Source organism: Brachyhypopomus gauderio, unplaced genomic scaffold (assembly GCF_052324685.1).
Source record: "Brachyhypopomus gauderio isolate BG-103 unplaced genomic scaffold, BGAUD_0.2 sc62, whole genome shotgun sequence".
In the NCBI taxonomy this organism is placed as follows: domain Eukaryota; kingdom Metazoa; phylum Chordata; class Actinopteri; order Gymnotiformes; family Hypopomidae; genus Brachyhypopomus; species Brachyhypopomus gauderio.
The window spans coordinates 1013120-1031685 of NW_027506883.1; the positions used below are offsets into that span (position 1 = coordinate 1013120).

Sequence of the window (18566 nt, forward strand, 5' to 3'; positions counted from 1 at the left end):
CTGTGGTACAAGAGGTTAGTGCCTAACCTCTCAAAGTCTCTTGTGGTACAAGAGGTTAGCATCTAACATCTCTTAAAGTCATGATTCGATTAGCCTAGGATGGCAGATGACATAGAGGCTAAGATCAAAACATGCTCTTCACAAAGCATCACCTGAGAGAACTGCTCCTTTAGTCAATATCTGAGTTACCAGGTTATTGGAGTTCATCTGCATGGACCTTCTCTCAGTAGACACCTGAGACAACACGTCATAGAAACACCAAAGATGTCTTGGTCATAACTGACATTTTTTACTAAATATGTTGTAGCTATCCAAACTTCCAGCCAGAAGGCTAGTTTGGCAAGTGCCTCTAGGAGTACTTTATAGTTCACTATGACATTGACTACCTAGTGATATGGAGTCAGAACAACTAAAAAGAGCAGTTCACAATAAAGGACAACAGGCTCCATATCACCCACAGGGAAATCCAGTGGAGAGCTTCAGTAGAACATCGCTGAGCGTGGTTGGAGCACTGAAACATCTAGAGGAGTTGGCATGATTTTATAAAACCCTTAGTGGATGCCGAATACACAAGGCAGGAAAGCACAGTATCCACACCATATGCTGTGATGTTAGGGGGAAACCTCGGCTGCCCGTTGACCTTGACTTTAACCTTCCCCTGAACAGGCAGCAAGAGAAGCCACACTGACTGTCAAACACCTGAAAATGCATTTAGAGAAGAGATACAAATTAATTAGTGAAAATGCAACCAAAATAGCAGAAAGACATAAAGCTAGATTTGACGGAGGAATCACTGCACTGTAGAAAGGCAACAGAGTTCTGGTCATGAGTGTGAGGTTACAGGGAAAGCAAACGTTGGCTGATAAATGGGAATCTACTGTGCATATTGTAGGCACTTTCAGGCCAGAAATTAAAGATAGTCTATCATATACATTGCACAGAGATCTGCAGTGGTCTTGTGGGTTGCTACCAATGACCAAGGAGAAACCCTCCAGTGTGAAGGAAAAGGCCCTGGAACATGTCAGACACTGCCTGACAATGACCAGAAGGACCTATAATTTCAGTCAAGCTCATAAATGATTATGCAGTCTGCTGCTACTCAAGACCTTGGTGAGTGCCTGTAGAAATTATGGATGTTCATGAAGTTGAAACACAGCCATGTAAACCTACAATACAAGACTTCTCCACTGCTGACCTTACTAAATCTAGTTGGTCAACTTGTGAGTGAGAAATCTGAAAAAAGCTGAAATATCTACCTGTGAAAAATGCAACTGTTGTACACTTACCTGCAAACACTGTGTCTGAGCAAAATTATCCTATACAAGTTCTGAACCTGATGCTGTTGAGAGATGTTGAGGGCATAGAGTTAATGTGCATAGAGTTAATGTGCACAGAGTTAATGTGCATAGAGTTAAAGGTGGCAGAGTGTAGTCCATAACCACAGCTACAGTCTGAATTAGCATTAAATTTGATTAACTTAGATAAAGTAGAATTTGCTATCGGAAATTGTATCGGAAATGTCGGGTTATTTCTTGTTTCTTTCTCTATTTTGCCAGGTCTACCACATATACACTGCAGAAGAATCATCAACGTCTAGGCAGAACCTGAGTTTTTGAGCACCACAAATAATGTGAAGACCAATTTCACACTAATAACTAAATGCTACTGTGTGAAGGGGCTGAGAACAGAACTGGTTTTATATGTAGTCTAAAGGGATAGTCTGTTTATTGGAACAAAGGGTTAATTCTGTTTGTTCCCACTGTGAATTTGGAAGTTTCCCTTTTGCTCTCCTTCTCTCTCTCTCTCTCTCTCTCTCTCTCTCTCTCTCTTTGTCTTGGGAGATCAAACCCAGTTTTCCAGCATTCAGTCTCTGAACGGGATTATTGAGGTTAATTGGCAAGGTACTGAGTAACTAAGCACTTTGATAAATTAAAAGCAGCCCTGATACTTTAAATCTGTGACATTTCAACAAAGTCAGGAATTGATTGATAAACAAAATTAAACGAGCAGGCAAGCACAGAAAATGAAGCAAACGGGAAATGAGGAGATAACAAACAAAGGACTTGACAGAGGATAATGAGTTAGGGAACTGCACATCGCTTAAGTCAAAAGGCTAAAGAAACACACGTAGAGGTGCCTGTGGGTTTAAATATTAAAACAGTTGATAAAGGATAGATTAAATAGATTATTCAGTGTCCCTTAACACTAAATTAAATTTCAGTTACTTTATTTTATTTATTTGATCTTTTTTTCTGAGTGCAGTTGTGAAGCTTCCTGAAATAAGAGTTTCATGTTTTCATTCTTCATCTAGTCTCATACAATCTGTGACTGGAAACTCATCGTTTCTGAGATATCTTGGTCCGATGGTGTTCTTTCCTTTCATTAACACATACGGGTCAACTGGAGGTCAGATGGCTTTGTTTTTCAAGGGCACTGGACATGTTTAATGAGGACATGAAATTTGTTTATCGTGAACAGGGTATTTCTTTTAAACGCTGACACATAATTTGTTTATCATGAACAGGGTTTTAAGATGACCATGTGTTTATTTGAAAATAAAGCACGTATTACTGGTGCATAAACAGTCAGTATTTTTCCTCATAGTCCTTCACGTACAGCAGTCATCAGATTATAAACTCCTGCTTACACTTCAGTGTGAATTCAGAAAGGTCACCGAGACTTTGGTCTGCTTTTCAACATAAGCCAACCGAGTGCCGTGCAATTTGTAGAAAGACTATTATGTTCTGCAAAATGTAAAAATAGATCTGCTCCGTGATCTGTATCACTCTGTAGAACGCTTTTATGCAGTATTTCCCAACAAAACCTTTCAGGTTTGGTATGAAGAAGTTTGTCCGCAACGATGGCAAAAATAACTTTGTCTACACTGGTGTAAGCTCTCAGTTTGACAGGAGTGTAGGAACTTGCATGGACCTTCTCATCAATACCACACTGCTACGTTGTTTATATGGACAAATTGTGCACAGATCCAGCTTGTTCATGAGCCTACACAGAGATAATACTGAATCTTGTTGGATAGTCCATTTCAGCCTTTGTGGAGATGTTTTCATTAGCTAGAGTTTCATGTGTAAGATTAATTTTCACAATTGCAGTGTTGGTTGAGGTGAGACTGGTGTTGAGGTGAGACTGGTGTTGAGGTGTTGAGGTGAGACTGGTGTTGAGGTGAGACTGGTGTTGAGGTGTTGAGGTGAGACTGGTGTTGAGGTGTTGAGGTGAGACTGGTGTTGAGGTGAGACTGGTGTTGAGGTGAGATTGGTGTTGAGGTGAGACTGGTGTTGAGGTGAGACTGGTGTTGAGGTGTTGAAGTGAGACTGGTGTTGAGGTGAGACTGGTGTTGAGGTGAGACTGGTGTTGAGGAGTTGAGGTGAGACTGGTGTTGAGGTGAGACTGGTGTTGAGGTGTTGAGGTGAGACTGGTGTTGAGGTGAGACTGGTGTTGAGGTGTTGAGGTGAGACTGGTGTTGAGGTGAGACTGGTGTTAAGGTGTTGAGCTGAGACTGGTGTTGAGGTGAGACTGGTGTTGAGGTGTTGATGTGAGACTGGTGTTGAGGTGAGATTGGTGTTGAGGTGTTGAGGTGAGACTGGTGTTGAGGTGAGACTGGTGTTAAGGTGTTGAGCTGAGACTGGTGTTGAGGTGAGACTGGTGTTGAGGTGTTGATGTGAGACTGGTGTTGAGGTGAGATTGGTGTTGAGGTGTTGAGGTGAGACTGGTGTTGAGGTCAGACTGGTGTTGAGGTGTTGAGGTGAGACTGGTGTTGAGGTGAGATTGGTGTTGAGGTGAGACTGGTGTTGAGGTGAGACTGGTGTTGAGGTGTTGAGGTGAGACTGGTGTTGAGGTGAGACTGGTGTTGAGGTGTTGAGGTGAGACTGGTGTTGAGGTGAGACTGGTGTTGAGATGTTGAGCTGAGACTGGTGTTGAGGTGAGACTGGTGTTGAGGTGCTCTAGGCCCTGGGAAGGTTAATCTCTTCCAGCACTGACTCTCCTGGTAAATCCCCGTGTAGAACCAACACTGGAGATTTAACACAGCACACGTGTCCTTCATTGATGCGTAAGATAAATGCGGCAGATTGATGAACTACATGGGCTACTCCTTATGTAATAATGTTCGTTCACTGGCTGTGCTTATTGTATTAAAGAAGCTGCCAAGATTTTGGAGGAGAAAGAGATGAGAACAGCTACGAATAATTCATCTAGTAAATGCAAGGCGGCGTCCATGAGCAGACCTGAGCACACTGCTAGGTTGTTTTAGGAAAATGGGTCAACAGGAATACTTCAACAAGTTCAAAGGTCAAAGTTCAAAGATGAAGAATGCCCAAAAGGTCAATTGGTGTAGAAATAAAATGTAATTTCTTATATGTAAAGTTGTGTTAGCAAGCCATAACATCCATTACCCTCTGCAGTGACTCTATTAATGGTATCAGCAAGCCATTATATTCATTATACTGCACAGTGACTCTAATAAGCTAAACTGTGTTACCATCGTATTCATTATACTGTGACTCTGCTAAAATAAGGTGTGTTAATGAAGTGTCATATTTGTTATATTGTCACAATAAGGTAAATTTTGTAATTCTTTTGAATGCTTGTTATGGAGGGACCATTCCAAGCTCATAAACCTACAGTGAAATATTAATATTCAGTTACAATGTCTATATCTTCACATTTTGTATATGATTTAGAGGACTGTGTGTACAGCACATCTACCAATTGCAGCATCAATTACAAAACAACATCAGTCAGTCTGTTGACTTCACTTTGCTTAATGAAACTGTTCTTCATCAGGTGATATCAATCAACAATATGTTCTCATTATATGCCGTCATCACGAGATTAACGTCCTGCTTCCAATGTATCAACCAAGTATGGTGGACCTATCAAAGATTTTGCCTTTTTAATAACCTGCACAATTAATAACAAGGAGGATGTTACCAGAAAACAATTTATTCTCAACACTGATTGAGAACTACGTCTGGCCAATAAAGTGAAGTTAAATGAAGCTCATCTGTCTCTTACAACATTTACAATACAGATAAGTTTGAAACATATACACAGATGATGGCCATGTGCTAAGACACTTGTGATGTTGATGATTACTATGATTACAGGCTAAACTGAACACTGGACAGTGATCCCACCCTTTAATCCACATCAGATCATTTACAGGGACACACACAGCTAAGTGTCACAGGTCCAAACATATTTTATGATGCTACCATAATGCTGCTCTGAAATAATGTTGATTAAATAAGGAAAAGCCGTTCTGAGGCCAAGGATGTGTTAAAGATTAATTAGCAGAGGGACCTGTGTAATTAAGTCATCCTTAATTAGGACAGAAATGGAGTGTCAGAAATAGTGAGAAAAAGAAATAAATAAATGGATGAAATATGCTGATCTGTTAGAAAGGCAGAGACCTGGGTTCAGGTGACTCATTTCAGATTGATTCTTCTCCTCTTTTGTGTGGTGGGCTACATAATTATTACATGGAGGTAATTATGAAGCTAGCTGGTGTGTGAAAGCTAATGTAATCCATTCCAGTCCAATGATGGAGAGAGAGAGAGAGAGAGAGAGCGAGAGAGAAAGAGAAAGATATTCCTGTTTCTATAATACAATATTGTTTATCTTTCTTTGTTGTTCACTTCTCTTTCTTCGTCTCACATTCTGTTCATCCTCCCACCAACTCTCCTTCTCTTTGTCCCTCTATCTCTGTTGTTGGAGTCTGTTCTGAAGGTCAAGCTGAGCTGGTAATTAAAGCACAGTGGGTGAACACCCAGGTGAAAGGTGCTGGTGTCTGATTCAGTTACACCGTCAGTACAGTATATGTACACCATATCTACACCGTTTAGTGACAGTACCACTACAGAAAACAGAAAGCCTGTGTTGAACCAGAGCACTTGACCACGATGCTCCACACCTTCATGTCTTTAACAATAAGATTTTCACATTTCATACATGTTGTCTCTCGCTGTCTCTCACTCCATCCTCTCTATTTCTGTCTGGTCTGATCTTTGTGGATGCTCCCGTAACTTTTCTCATAACTTGTTTTTTCTCTTCTTCTCTGCGTAGCGGCAGACGGGGTTCCAGTGCAGAAGGATGGAGAACAGGTGAGTAACAGCACAAACAACAGGTCCCTCTTAACAAACAAACATTTCTTAACAGCCAAGTCTGAGCTGAACTAAGAACCTGGAGGACGAAGACTCAAGGTGTACTGGAAGAGCTTATATCTGATAGGATAATAAGCCAAACAACCAGTGTTGTTCCTGCTAACATGTTATAGCCCATAACACGTTACAAATACATCATAATTTCACAGCAAAATGGGCTTAATTTTCACCTGTGTTGTTGCATTTATATGTGTAATATGTATATGCAGCTGGACACAGATGAACACTATAAGATTTAAGTAGCAGGAGAATCAGATGTGTTGAATGTATGTCCTGTTGATGATGAATGTATGTCCTGTTGATGTTGAATGTATGTCCTGTTGATGATGAATGTATGTCCTGTTGATGATGAATGTATGTCCTGTTGATGAATGTATGTCCTGTTGATGATGAATGTATGTCCTGTTGATGATGAATGTATGTCCTGTTGATGATGAATGTATGTCCTGTTGATGATGAATGCATGTCCTGTTGATGATGAATGTATGTCCTGTTGATGTTGAATGTATGTCCTGTTGATGTTGAATGTATGTCCTGTTGATGTTGAATGTATGTCCTGTTGATGATGAATGTATGTCCTGTTGATGATGAATGTATGTCCTGTTGATGAATGTATGTCCTGTTGATGATGAATGTATGTCCTGTTGATGATGAATGTATGTCCTGGTGATGATCCTGCGATTTAAGATGGGTTCACTGTGACCTCAGCATCTCCATCGGTACATTACATCACAGCCATTTCTCTCATCTCCTCTTTCTTCTCTGTTGTGAAACAAAAGTATTTCAGATACTTTGAGCATATGCACGCACACACACACACACACACACACACACACACACACACACACACACTCTACAGTCATAAATTCACTGTACAGGAGATCAGCAGTACATTTCTCTTTGAAACACAGTGATCAAATTGCATTCTGAAGGAGACCAAGTCTCTACAGTTCCACAGTTTTGAAACGAACCTCAGGCCAATGGCCATTTTTAGTGCTCTTAAAAGTCAGCAGTTTATATCTGACTGGCACAGATAAATATGGCATTTTTAATGTGTAATTTGGACTAATGAGGAACTGTCTGGGAACAGCGCATATAATCAACAAAAAGGGGAATTTGGAGAGTGTAACAGTATATAAAATATGCAGTGAAGGTGTTTCAATAAATCGAAGCTGTTGGTCACTTATAGTACCACCAAAAATTCTATACTTTAATTTTGGCATATCTTGAGAATGTTTTGGTGTGTGTCCCTGTCTGCTGTCACTATGAGTACAAGGTGACCTGTCATTTCTCACTTCCACAATACGTCCACACACTGGTGGAGCCTGACTTCCTCATGTCCAGATACTTTAAATCATCCTTCCTTAAACGAATGGTACAGACACAATATAGAGCAGGCAAGAATCTAGCACACTAGCCAACTAGCTTTTTTTTCTTGATCTTTAACTAGTTTTTTATGTGTATACCTTGTATTAAAAAGACTATAAAAGCTAGGTTAGAAGTAGCAGGATCCTGAATAGCAGGTTATTTAAATTTAGGGCTTTATCCCAAAAGTGTCCAAGTGTTTTTTTTTTTTTTTCAAGACAACCTGATTTCATGAATAATGCATGGTAAAAGTGCACCAACTAATATTTCCCACGTCTCTCATGCAATGAAAGAATGGAGGACAAAGACAGCAGCTGTAGTCAGAGAGGTGGACATTTAACAAAGAGGTGGACATTTAACAGAGATGTGGACATTTAACAGAGATGTGGACATTTAACAGAGAGATGGACATTTAACACAGAGGTGGACATTTAACACAGAGATGGACATTTAACAGAGATGTGGTCTTTTAACGGAGAGCTGGTCCTTCTGCAGAGTGTAAGATGTGGATTTAAGATTATTTGCAAAGTAAGCCAATAGATATAATTTTAACATTCCATAACAGAACAGCGTGGATGTATTTTTAAGTAGGCTGGATGAGATAGAGTGTGCTTTGTCCTGACTCTGGTGTATGGGTTTCTGAAGGTCACCTGACCTGTTATTGCTGATGATGAACTGTGACTAAGCAGACTACACGATGAACTGTAAGCTGTGACAGTGATGACAGCCCATCACCCCAGGCAGCATGAACTCGCCTGTAATTCCTGCAGCCTGGCGTTGGAAAAATAGCTTCTGGAACAGAAACAACACACACGCCCTCACGCTGTAATGCTTTGGAGTCCGTTTTCAGCTTTAAATACACAGACAGCAGAGAGAGAGAGAGAGAGAGAGAGAGAGAGAGAGAGAGAGAGAGAGAGAGAGAGAGAGAGAGAGAGAGAGAGAGAGAGCACTTTGAGAAGGATGTAGATGATAAAATAGAGACATGGTGTAGGTACAAAACAGTGAGCCCGACACTTGTTGACAGTACTCCAACTGGAGTTTTGTATTAACTGCCTTGACTACGTAAAGCCGTCTCACATATCCTGATATTCCCTTCATACTTGAAGGAGAACCAGTCCAAATCACAGTGGGTTGCGTTACTTACAAGCAGAACATAAATAAAATATCAGGATGAAGTGGACTTTGTCATGGTATAGTACACATGTCTGCTCTTCCTCTGCACAGAGCTACATACACTCTACACGAGCTCCTCTTAAAGGAACAGTACACCTCTTTGGGCTGTTACAACACACAGAAGATGGAAGACTACAGTATACCAGGCAGCTGTTTGGAGCCGCAGAATGAAGGACATTATCTCATAACAAATTTCCTCTGTCCTTACACTTTACAGCTTTCTATTATAAGAAAATGTTTATAGTGGATTTAGAAGGTGTTATGGTACGTCTGTTCTTTAACTCACCTGGTAGAGCTAGGTGTTAGCATCTCCATGGCCATGGGTTTAATTCCCAAAGAGCACCCACACTGTCACATTGATTAATATGCAAGTCGTTCTAGATAACGGCATCTGCTGGGTGCTCTAAATGTAAATAGTTTTTGTTATCTTGAGATTCACCGCATTACTGGCTTTGGTAATGCAGCAAGTCATAAAATCATAAGAACAGTTCGCAGCACACAGTAGTCACGTATCTGTTCTATATTTTATGTATATAATAAGCCATGCAAGACCTTATGAAGGATTCTAACATGCTATGAATATGCTCATAATTCACAATAATGGTGTGCATGGCAGTGACATGATAGTGATGTTATAGTGACTGCATTCTGTTTGTTAGATACCACGTACGCTTTGTTGCTTTCTTGTCTTGTATTTCACGCCAGAAGTGACTTAATGGCCACCCTGAGTCCATGCACAGCACTGGCTACAGCTCGGATTCATTACAGATTTGTCATTTGTCTGTTGGCGCGTATGTGTGTCTCTCCATCTGAGCAAAGGGTTGAAAGGAACATGACAGCAGACTAATTCACTGAGCTTACTCTAGTGGGTTATGCTGACTAACGGACTTGACGCAATTGAGATATTTTAATTATTAAAGTTGTATTTGTAAATCAGATATATATAATGAAATGAGGGAAATTATGGCAAGGGCTGTCTATAAACCATTTGATTAGATTTCACTACAATATAGAACTGCCCAATCGCAACACTCATATCTGTAGTATTGTTACTTTTTAAGAATAGCAAGCAGATACACAGATAACTATAAGAGAAGGCCTGACATTAAAGTGAGAAGCATAAGAACATTAATAACGCACTATTATTTCCACCACTATTCAGAAATGGCGTCCCAGTTTAACGACCCTCCTCTTCTTTACCGGGCTGGCTGATATTACTCCTCCTCATTTTCTCCTGAACAAAGATTCCCTCTTTTCCTTTCTTCTATTTCTCCTTCTACTTTGCATGTTTTAAAACTGCCTTCTTCTGTCACCATCCCTCTTTCCTTTCTTCTTTCTATTGCCACCATTCTTGCTGTCTTTTCCTCTTCCCCTGTTCCTTTTCTTTCCTCATCGCCTCTCTTTCCATCACCACCTTCCTCTTCTTCCTCTTTATCTCTCTTGCTCTCTTCCACTTTCTCTCTCTCTCTCTCAGCATGGCCGAACAGACTTTTCATGGGATGGAATCAATGTAAGTGTTGTGATTATCATTCCCTCATTTTACTTTTCTTTATTTTTGTTCATTCCTCAAACTCACGCTAGGTAGCTTCGTCTTCTCCCTTACCCCCCATTCCTTGCCATGTGGTCTGTATGCAACATCCTGGCAGTGAGTTGTTGGCGTGCCGCTGTAGTTAGATACTACCACTAAACAAGATACCACAAACTACAATTCCCACAATGTCAATGGACAAGACAATGAACAAAAGGCTGTTGGGAAATGTAGTATTTCATTTACCTGTGAGACCAAAGTGCTAACAATATATTTATCTCCTTTCCTTCCATCACCTCTGTCTTTTCCATCCTTCCAAATATTCATGAAATTTCACGCTCAAATTTCCCCATCTGTGTGCTGTGGTGCACTTTCTGCTCCCGCACGGTTCCTGTACTGCTCCTCGTTGTTGTTTTCCTCTCATTTCTTCTCTTTCGCTCCCCCCCGGATGTCTTTTCCCCCTCTAGCTCTCCATGGAGGACACCACCTCCATCTTGCCGCGGCTAAAGAAGCGGAACTCCAACGCCTACAGCATTGGCGCTCTGGCTAAGTCCTCTCTGTCAGGTGTGTCAGGTGTGTGTCTGTTGTGTAAACTGGTAACTGACCCCATGTTGGCTCCAGTCTGAGTGGGTGGAGATGGAGCCAACATGGCCCCTCGTGGGTGCCCTTTTTCACTCCCTGTTTCCATTTTAAATACTCACCAATAGCATCTTACGCCATTGGTGGAATATCAAATATCCAAAGAGATCCCTACCGAGAAAGAAGTACACTGCCTACAATACATTTTTCATATTGCTTGTTTTGGGAGTGGTGATAGAGGGATTTGCAGCTGTTCCTGTGTGTTTAGTGCCTGTGGAGTGTAGCGTGAAGATCAGTCAGTGTTTTGTGCTGTATTAGTGTCTCTTTGTCTTTCAGAATATCATATCTGTGTCCTTGTAATGTGCAGTGAAGTGCAGTGTGAAGTCTTCCTCAAAGTTTTTTTTTTTTCAAGTAAAAGCTTTTTAAAGTGTAATTCACAATCATAATTTCATTTGACCTTATAGTGAGTGAGATCACAAGGTCTACTGACAGGATTTTGTATAGAACATTGTATTAAGAACATAAAAGATTTAATGAGACTCATGATCCCCTAAATGTCATGTAAAGGGGAACCTGCACAACGTTGATTAGTATGCCAGCAGTAAAATGTAACTATCACAAGATGTAGTAAGTGCGTTGAGAAAAGCTTACTGAAATAACAGGCTTATGACGGGAGGAGTGGTCTTAATGTGGCCCTAATGGCTGTGTGGACATTTGCGTCTGGACAGTGGCCATTCCAAAAAGCTGTAGTGTAATTCTTCAAACTGCATCCTCACCTTCTCCTACTTCACCTCATTTCACTTCCTCTGTCTCAGTCAGAGTCATAGCCATTTCTATACCCCCCCCCCCAAGTCGGTTTGTGTAAACTCTCATAAGATAACATCTCTACATTCAGCTATTCATATTTAAAACCCCCCTTCACTACGGACCATTTGCATACGTCACTTCTGTCTGGATCACGAGCGTGTTCTTTAAATCGTCAGAGGAAGCACCGTGGTGCAGCTCTTCTCCGTCGTGTCTCTATATCTCCACGTCCTGCTCCGAGCCCTTTTACACGTGGTTTCCCACATCACCACCTTCTTTTCCTTTTCCATCCACTCTTACTCTCCACCGATGTTCATTCTTCCTCTGTCACCGTTCTCCTCACCGCTGTTCCCCTCGTCTTCCTCCCTCTCCCCCGGGGCTCGTCCTCCTCTTACCCCCGTGTCCCCGTCTCTTACCCCCGTGTCCCCGTCTCTTACCCCCGTCTCTTACCCCCGTGTCTGTGTCCGTCCTCCCACTGCAGGAGTCACACGCTCCATGAAGGACAAGGTGACGAAGCCGACCGCCATGGCGCAGGGCCGCGTGGCCCACATGATCGAGTGGCAGAACTGGGGCGTGCAGACGGTGGGCGCTGGCGGATCAACTAGCGGAGGCCGACCCTCCACCCAACACCTTCAGCAGGAGCGCAAGCTGGAGAACGAGGCCTACAGCGACCTGAGCGATGGAGAGAAGGAGGCACGCTTTGCTGCAGGTAAACAGGACGAGAGAGAAAGGACAACAGTGCTGTGGTCACTCCAACCTCTGGCTCCACCGACTCTTGGGAAGGGTGGAGAATCTTCAGAAACCAGAACAAAGATGCAAAATACAAATACAGTCGGTCTGGATTAGTGGTTGAATAATATGGGTTTAATTGGCTGATGGCTGATATTTAGATTGCGTAGAGGCAGATATATGATGATAATGATGGCTGAAATATAATGCTTTTTTTAACAAACAAATTATTATTATTATTATTATTATTATTAATAATAATAATAATAATAATAATAATAATAATAATAAACGAGACACACAATTTATCAACTTAAGTGACCATTTCTTTAGTACTAAACAGTCAACATTGTTTTTGTTCTCACCCCAAAAACAAAGCTTTAGTGCACTTTATAAGCAGATTAATGAATGAATGAACGTTCAGTTTATAGAGCGCCTTTCAAGTACCCCAAGGTCGCTTTACAATTTTAACACAGGAACCCAGGTAACAAGTCTCACACACCAGCAAGAAGTGGCAGCCAATCACACTCAGCGTCCTCTGTACCGGAAACAGCCAATCACACAATGTACTCTCAACCGGAAACAGCCAATCACACACAGTGTCCTCTTTACCAGAAACAGCCAATCACACACAGCGTCCTCTCTACCGGAAACCACAGCCCCCTGGGGGACTGAATGGGGTGCAGGAAGGGGAGAGAGGACACACCCAGGACAGAGAGTAGCATCTCTTTGTTTCTGAGAGAGAAAGAAAATTCCTAAACAAACAAATAAAAATAAACAACATTAGTGAACACAGTAGCACCCAGCTGTGTCTTTATCTGTGGTCTCAGTGAATAGTGATTTAACACCAACTTAGGCATTTTTGGATTATCAGCATCATGAGCTCAGGAATATGCAGATTATCTCAAAATGGTATCAATCGGTATCAGCCTGATTAATCATCCAGCCAATAATTGGTCAACCACTAGTCTGAATCCTACTAAATCATTAACATTGGAGTAATATACGTAACATGAGACAATGTCAGTTTCATTCTCACTAAAATCCTCATTTAAAATCTTAATCTTGAATATGGTGCCTATGGCAGTGCACTACAGAGAAAACCACCACAATTAAACAAACACCACCGTGTTTCATACATTTGCTAAAGACTGAATGGATATTTCAAAACACCCTATGGACATTTTAGACACAAGTTGAATTTACACTCTATGTCCCGGTTCAGGGCCAAATTAGTTTCCGTTTGTGAACGGTGAAGGCAGAGTGAGCGTGTCTCTACACATATCAGCACTTGCAGTCGGCATCAGGTGTTACTAACAACACATTCTTAACACCCCTTGTTAAGTGAATGGTATAATTCAATCTGAATGGATCATAATGTGCTATTTATAGTAAAAGGGACAGTGTGAGTATGGCAGTGCCACACAGAGCTGTTTCTCATTTGTGATATTGTGTGGTAGCTGTTGGATCCTTCCCCTTATTAATCACCCTCAAGGTCCCTGAAGGAGCAGGATGAAATGTGTGTAAGATTACCAGCGTAATTCCCCTTTGAAAGGATGCAAGAATGAAGTGAAAAAACATATCGTTGGCTTTGATCTTATCAGAACATTTGGCAGTAAAGGAAAGAGGACACTGTTGACAATAGTACCAAATGAGAAGCAGCTCAGTGCAGCACCAGCACATATGGAAGTATTGAGTAGTAACACAAGCCATCGTGTTGAGCAGCATCTGGCAGTAAGAGCTATCGAGTGTTGACCTTGATACCCTCGCTACCCCTTTTTTTCCCTGTAAGGGGTTCTACAGCAGTTTGCCATCTCCGAGGCTACGCTGCTGGCCTGGACCTCCATGGATGGGGAGAGCATGAGTGCCGACTCCAACCAGGGGAGCGTGGCACACCTGAGTGAAGCCAACCAGGAGAGCATCACCAGCCGAGGTAGGAACACCACAGAGACGTTGGTGCCTCGTCGTGTTTGTGAATGAGACATGAAATCAGCCTCGAGTCCTTACTACAGGCCTTTTGGGAATTTGACTTTAGAAAAGACTGACAATGGAGACAATATAATACGCTCAATCTTTTCGCTTCTTTGAAAACAAGATATAAAAGAGCATGCTGGCAGTGTTATGGAAGATGATAAGTGTTTACTGCTGTGTAGTTACTGGAATACACCGTACACCAGGACCTGAAAAAATCAGCGTACAAAGGTCAAGCACCTGTGACTCTCTAGGGAACAAGAGCAAGTGTGTGATAAACAGCACAAACACATGGGACAGGAACGAGAGGCCAAACGCTAAACACACCTCTTAGCGTCTTACAAGCGTTCTCATATTCATACAATACGCATATCATAAATACCCAGCAAGCCTGCTGGGGTATTTCTGTATTATTTCCAAGTTTAACAACAGGACATAAGAGCCTTTAGCGAATTAGGTCTAAAACGTCAACTCGAGTTTGTAGTGCCACAGGAATATCTAGGGCCTTTATTCTAAACTCATATGCCTGTTCAGAGCTTAGAAAGAGAGAAAGAGAGCGAGAGAAAGATGAAGAGAAGGAGAAGGAGAGAGTGGAGAGCTCTCCTCAGTTGGTGGTGTCTGTTTCAGCTAGAATCACCACTGTTCTACAAGAGCCATTTTACTCCATAAGCAATGAATCTTATTTCCGACTCAGCTGAACACCCATTTCACATTCACAGTGATGACTGCAGCTGATGGAAGGAGAACTAGAGATCTGACCAGAAATAATGTGCTCCAGTACCATAACACGGGGTTATTGTTACTCTACAAGTCTTGATTCTCAGAGTAAGGGAGGCTGAAGGGGTTGTGAAGTTGGGCACTACTGTGTGCACTACTGTTCCAGTGTTAAACAAATGGAGCACTTCCAGCTTTTAGTCTCAGAAGGTTTCTGTGTTTTATTTCTCATTTTACAGTTACCTGCGGACGCCCAGGGTATAAAACAAACAATTACAAATATTGACAAACATAACTTACAAAAAAAACAAAACCAAAACATGCTGCCTTGCAGACAAAATATCCAACTGCCATTTTATAGACATTGGCCATTACACAGTATTACACAATATTAACCCTTTGTTCTCATGTTTGATGAGGTATATACAGATCTAGAACACACTATATTCTGTATATTTTTATAATTAAATGCTATTTTGGCAAGATCTATACTACTGTAATACTACTTTACTGTAAATACTCCCATTTGACTGAATGAAACAGTCCGGAACGGTGTCATGCTTTACTACCTCATGGGTTCATGGTCAGAAAAAAAAGTAAACGTGGTGGAACCAGCGAACCAGTGACCCGAGCGGCTGAAAGGCGGGTCCTTCATGACCTTGTACAACGGTTTACCTGCCATTTACAGCCATACGCACAAGACCCGTGGCAAATACAACAGTGATAAATCATCAGTGGTTTAATCATCAGTAATAAATCGTCAGTTGCAGTGCTTACAGTATGGCCATGTAGATTACACAAAGACTTCCAACTTCTGTTTCTGGATGACAGAAATGCAGGTGCGTTTTTAAAAGCTTTTGCTAGTTCACAGGAACTGGCACCAGCACTTTGATGGTGGAAAAGTGGTGTGCGTGACTGAAACACACAAGCAACATGGGCATGAGTTGATTTTTTAATATCTTACACCGCTGGAAGGGGAGAGCATCACTGAGGGTACTGGGGTTTAGTGATGTTTACATGAGGGTACTGGTACTGGGGTTTAGTGATGTTTACATGAGGGTACTGGTACTGGGGTTTAGTGATGTTTACATGAGGGTACTGGGGTTTAGTGATGTTTACATGAGGGTACTGGTACTGGGGTTTAGTGATGTTTACATGAGGGTACTGGTACTGGGGTTTAGTGATGTTTACATGAGGGTACTGGTACTGGGGTTTAGTGATGTTTACATGAGGGTACTGGTACTGGGGTTTAGTGATGTTTACATGAGGGTACTGGTACTGGGGTTTAGTGATGTTTACATGAGGGTACTGGTACTAGGGTTTAGTGATGTTTACATGAGGGTACTGGTACTGGGGTTTAGTGATGTTTACATGAGGGTACTGGTAATGGGGTTTAGTGATGTTTACATGAGGGTACTGGTAATGGGGTTTAGTGATGTTTACATGAGGGTACTGGTAATGGGGTTTAGTGATGTTTACATGAGGGTACTGGTACTAGGGTTTAGTGATGTTTACATGAGGGTACTGGTACTGGGGTTTAGTGATGTTTACATGAGGGTACTGGTAATGGGGTTTAGTGATGTTTACATGAGGGTACTGGTAATGGGGTTTAGTGATGTTTACATGAGGGTACTGGTAATGGGGTTTAGTGATGTTTACATGAGGGTACTGGTACTGGGGTTTAGTGATGTTTACATGAGGGTACTGGTACTGGGGTTTAGTGATGTTTACATGAGGGTACTGGTACTGGGGTTTAGTGATGTTTACATGAGGGTACTGGTACTGGGGTTTAGTGATGTTTACATGAGGGTACTGGTACTGGGGTTTAGTGATGTTTACATGAGGGTACTGGTACTGGGGTTTAGTGATGTTTACATGAGGGTACTGGTAATGGGGTTTAGTGATGTTTACATGAGGGTACTGGTAATGGGGTTTAGTGATGTTTACATGAGGGTAATGGTACTGGGGTTTAGTGATGTTTACATGAGGGTACTGGTACTGGGGTTTAGTGATGTTTACATGAGGGTACTGGTACTGGGGTTTAGTGATGTTTACATGAGGGTACTGGTAATGGGGTTTAGTGATGTTTACATGAGGGTACTGGTAATGGGGTTTAGTGATGTTTACATGAGGGTACTGGTACTGGGGTTTAGTGATGTTTACATGAGGGTACTGGTACTGGGGTTTAGTGATGTTTACATGAGGGTACTGGTAATGGGGTTTAGTGATGTTTACATGAGGGTACTGGTACTGGGGTTTAGTGATGTTTACATGAGGGTACTGGTACTGGGGTTTAGTGATGTTTACATGAGGGCTCCTTTTGGTTTTCCCCTTCAAAGCACTTCTGAGAGTGTAAAAACTGCAAACTCAATGTTTTTCCAGAGGACTGTTTGGAAATTATGAGACTGGGCGCTGGAACAGTTGGGGAACATAAGCCACAGAAGCACTTAACAAATCTCAGACAAATCACATTCATTTAGAAATCCAGCATACATGTTATGAATCCTTGAATTGTCCAGCCGTCTGACAATGGTCATGTCTATAGAGTTAAATTGGTCCAATTATTTCTTTCTCTCTCTCTCTCTCTCTCTCTCTCTCTCTCTCTCTCTCTCTCTCTCTCTCTCTCTCTCTCTCTCTCTCTCTCTCTCTCTCTCTCAGACCAGATATTGCACCACTCCTCGGCAGAGGTGTGGCCTCACACGTATGTCTCCCAGGGTCTCTACTGCCTCTCCTCCTCGGATGCCTGGGAGCCAATCAGCAACGAGCCATCAGGTGTGGCGTCCCCCGCCGCGGGCTCCTACGTCATGGCGGGCGGGACTTCCTGTGAAGGCAGCTACGAGGGAAATACGGCGGCTCCCTTCCTTATGCAACAACAGCAGCCTTTTAACATACAGCAGCACCAGAGCCATTTACAGCAGATACAGCAGCTGCAGCAGATACAGCAATACCACCAACATCAGATCATGCAGTACCAGCAACAACAACAGGTGAGTCCATCACTGGACCAAGCACCAGCAACAACAACAGGTGAGTCCATCACTGGACCAAGCACCAGGGCAGCAGGACTGAACACGTCCTGCATTAACCAGCTGCTACTGTGTCTCCAATTTAGCATGACGGCAGGATGTATCGTTCCTGTTAAAGACATAAGCCCTGAAAGTAGTGATGTTTAATAGTGATAGTTTGACATAAGTTCCTCTCTTCCCAGTTACTGGAACATAGACTGCAAAGCGCCACTCAATCTTTACAAGCCACGCCCAATAGCACCATCCACAGTTTACCTCCACTTACTCATCCGCCATTGGTGGACCTGTGGGGGGCGGCGCAGGCAGAGACCTATCAGGCTGAAGTGGGCGGATATGTAGGCGTGTCTGAGGGAAGTTTGATGGTTCCCTCAGACGAGGTGGGGACAGAACACTCGCCCTTACTGGAAGACCAGGAGGAAGAGGACATCAAGGTGAGATTTTGGAGGTCATGAGTTAAAGTGCTTAGTGTATTACTAATGTGTAATGTTAGTAATCACC

The 18566-nt window shown here is 42.2% G+C and overlaps 1 protein-coding gene across 6 annotated transcripts in view; it reads left to right on the forward strand.

Moving 5' to 3' along the window:
* fam131bb (family with sequence similarity 131 member Bb) overlaps positions 1-18566 on the forward strand; it is a 41031-nt gene that overhangs the window by 16990 nt on the left and 5475 nt on the right. For 2 of the 6 annotated variants that reach the window (XR_013124684.1, XM_076988544.1), the window contains exons 2-8: positions 6082-6119; positions 10192-10227; positions 10713-10818; positions 12110-12337; positions 14150-14290; positions 17701-18029; positions 18251-18499. Coding sequence is in view for 5 of the 6 variants with exons in the window: in XM_076988544.1 (XP_076844659.1) it covers positions 6082-6119; positions 10192-10227; positions 10713-10818; positions 12110-12337; positions 14150-14290; positions 17701-18029; positions 18251-18499 (1127 nt within the window). In the remaining variant the exon portion in view is untranslated. The remainder of the gene's footprint in view (positions 1-6081; positions 6120-10191; positions 10228-10712; positions 10819-12109; positions 12338-14149; positions 14291-17700; positions 18030-18250; positions 18500-18566) is intronic. The other 4 variants (XM_076988545.1, XM_076988546.1, XM_076988547.1 and 1 more) reach the window with 4 other exon arrangements.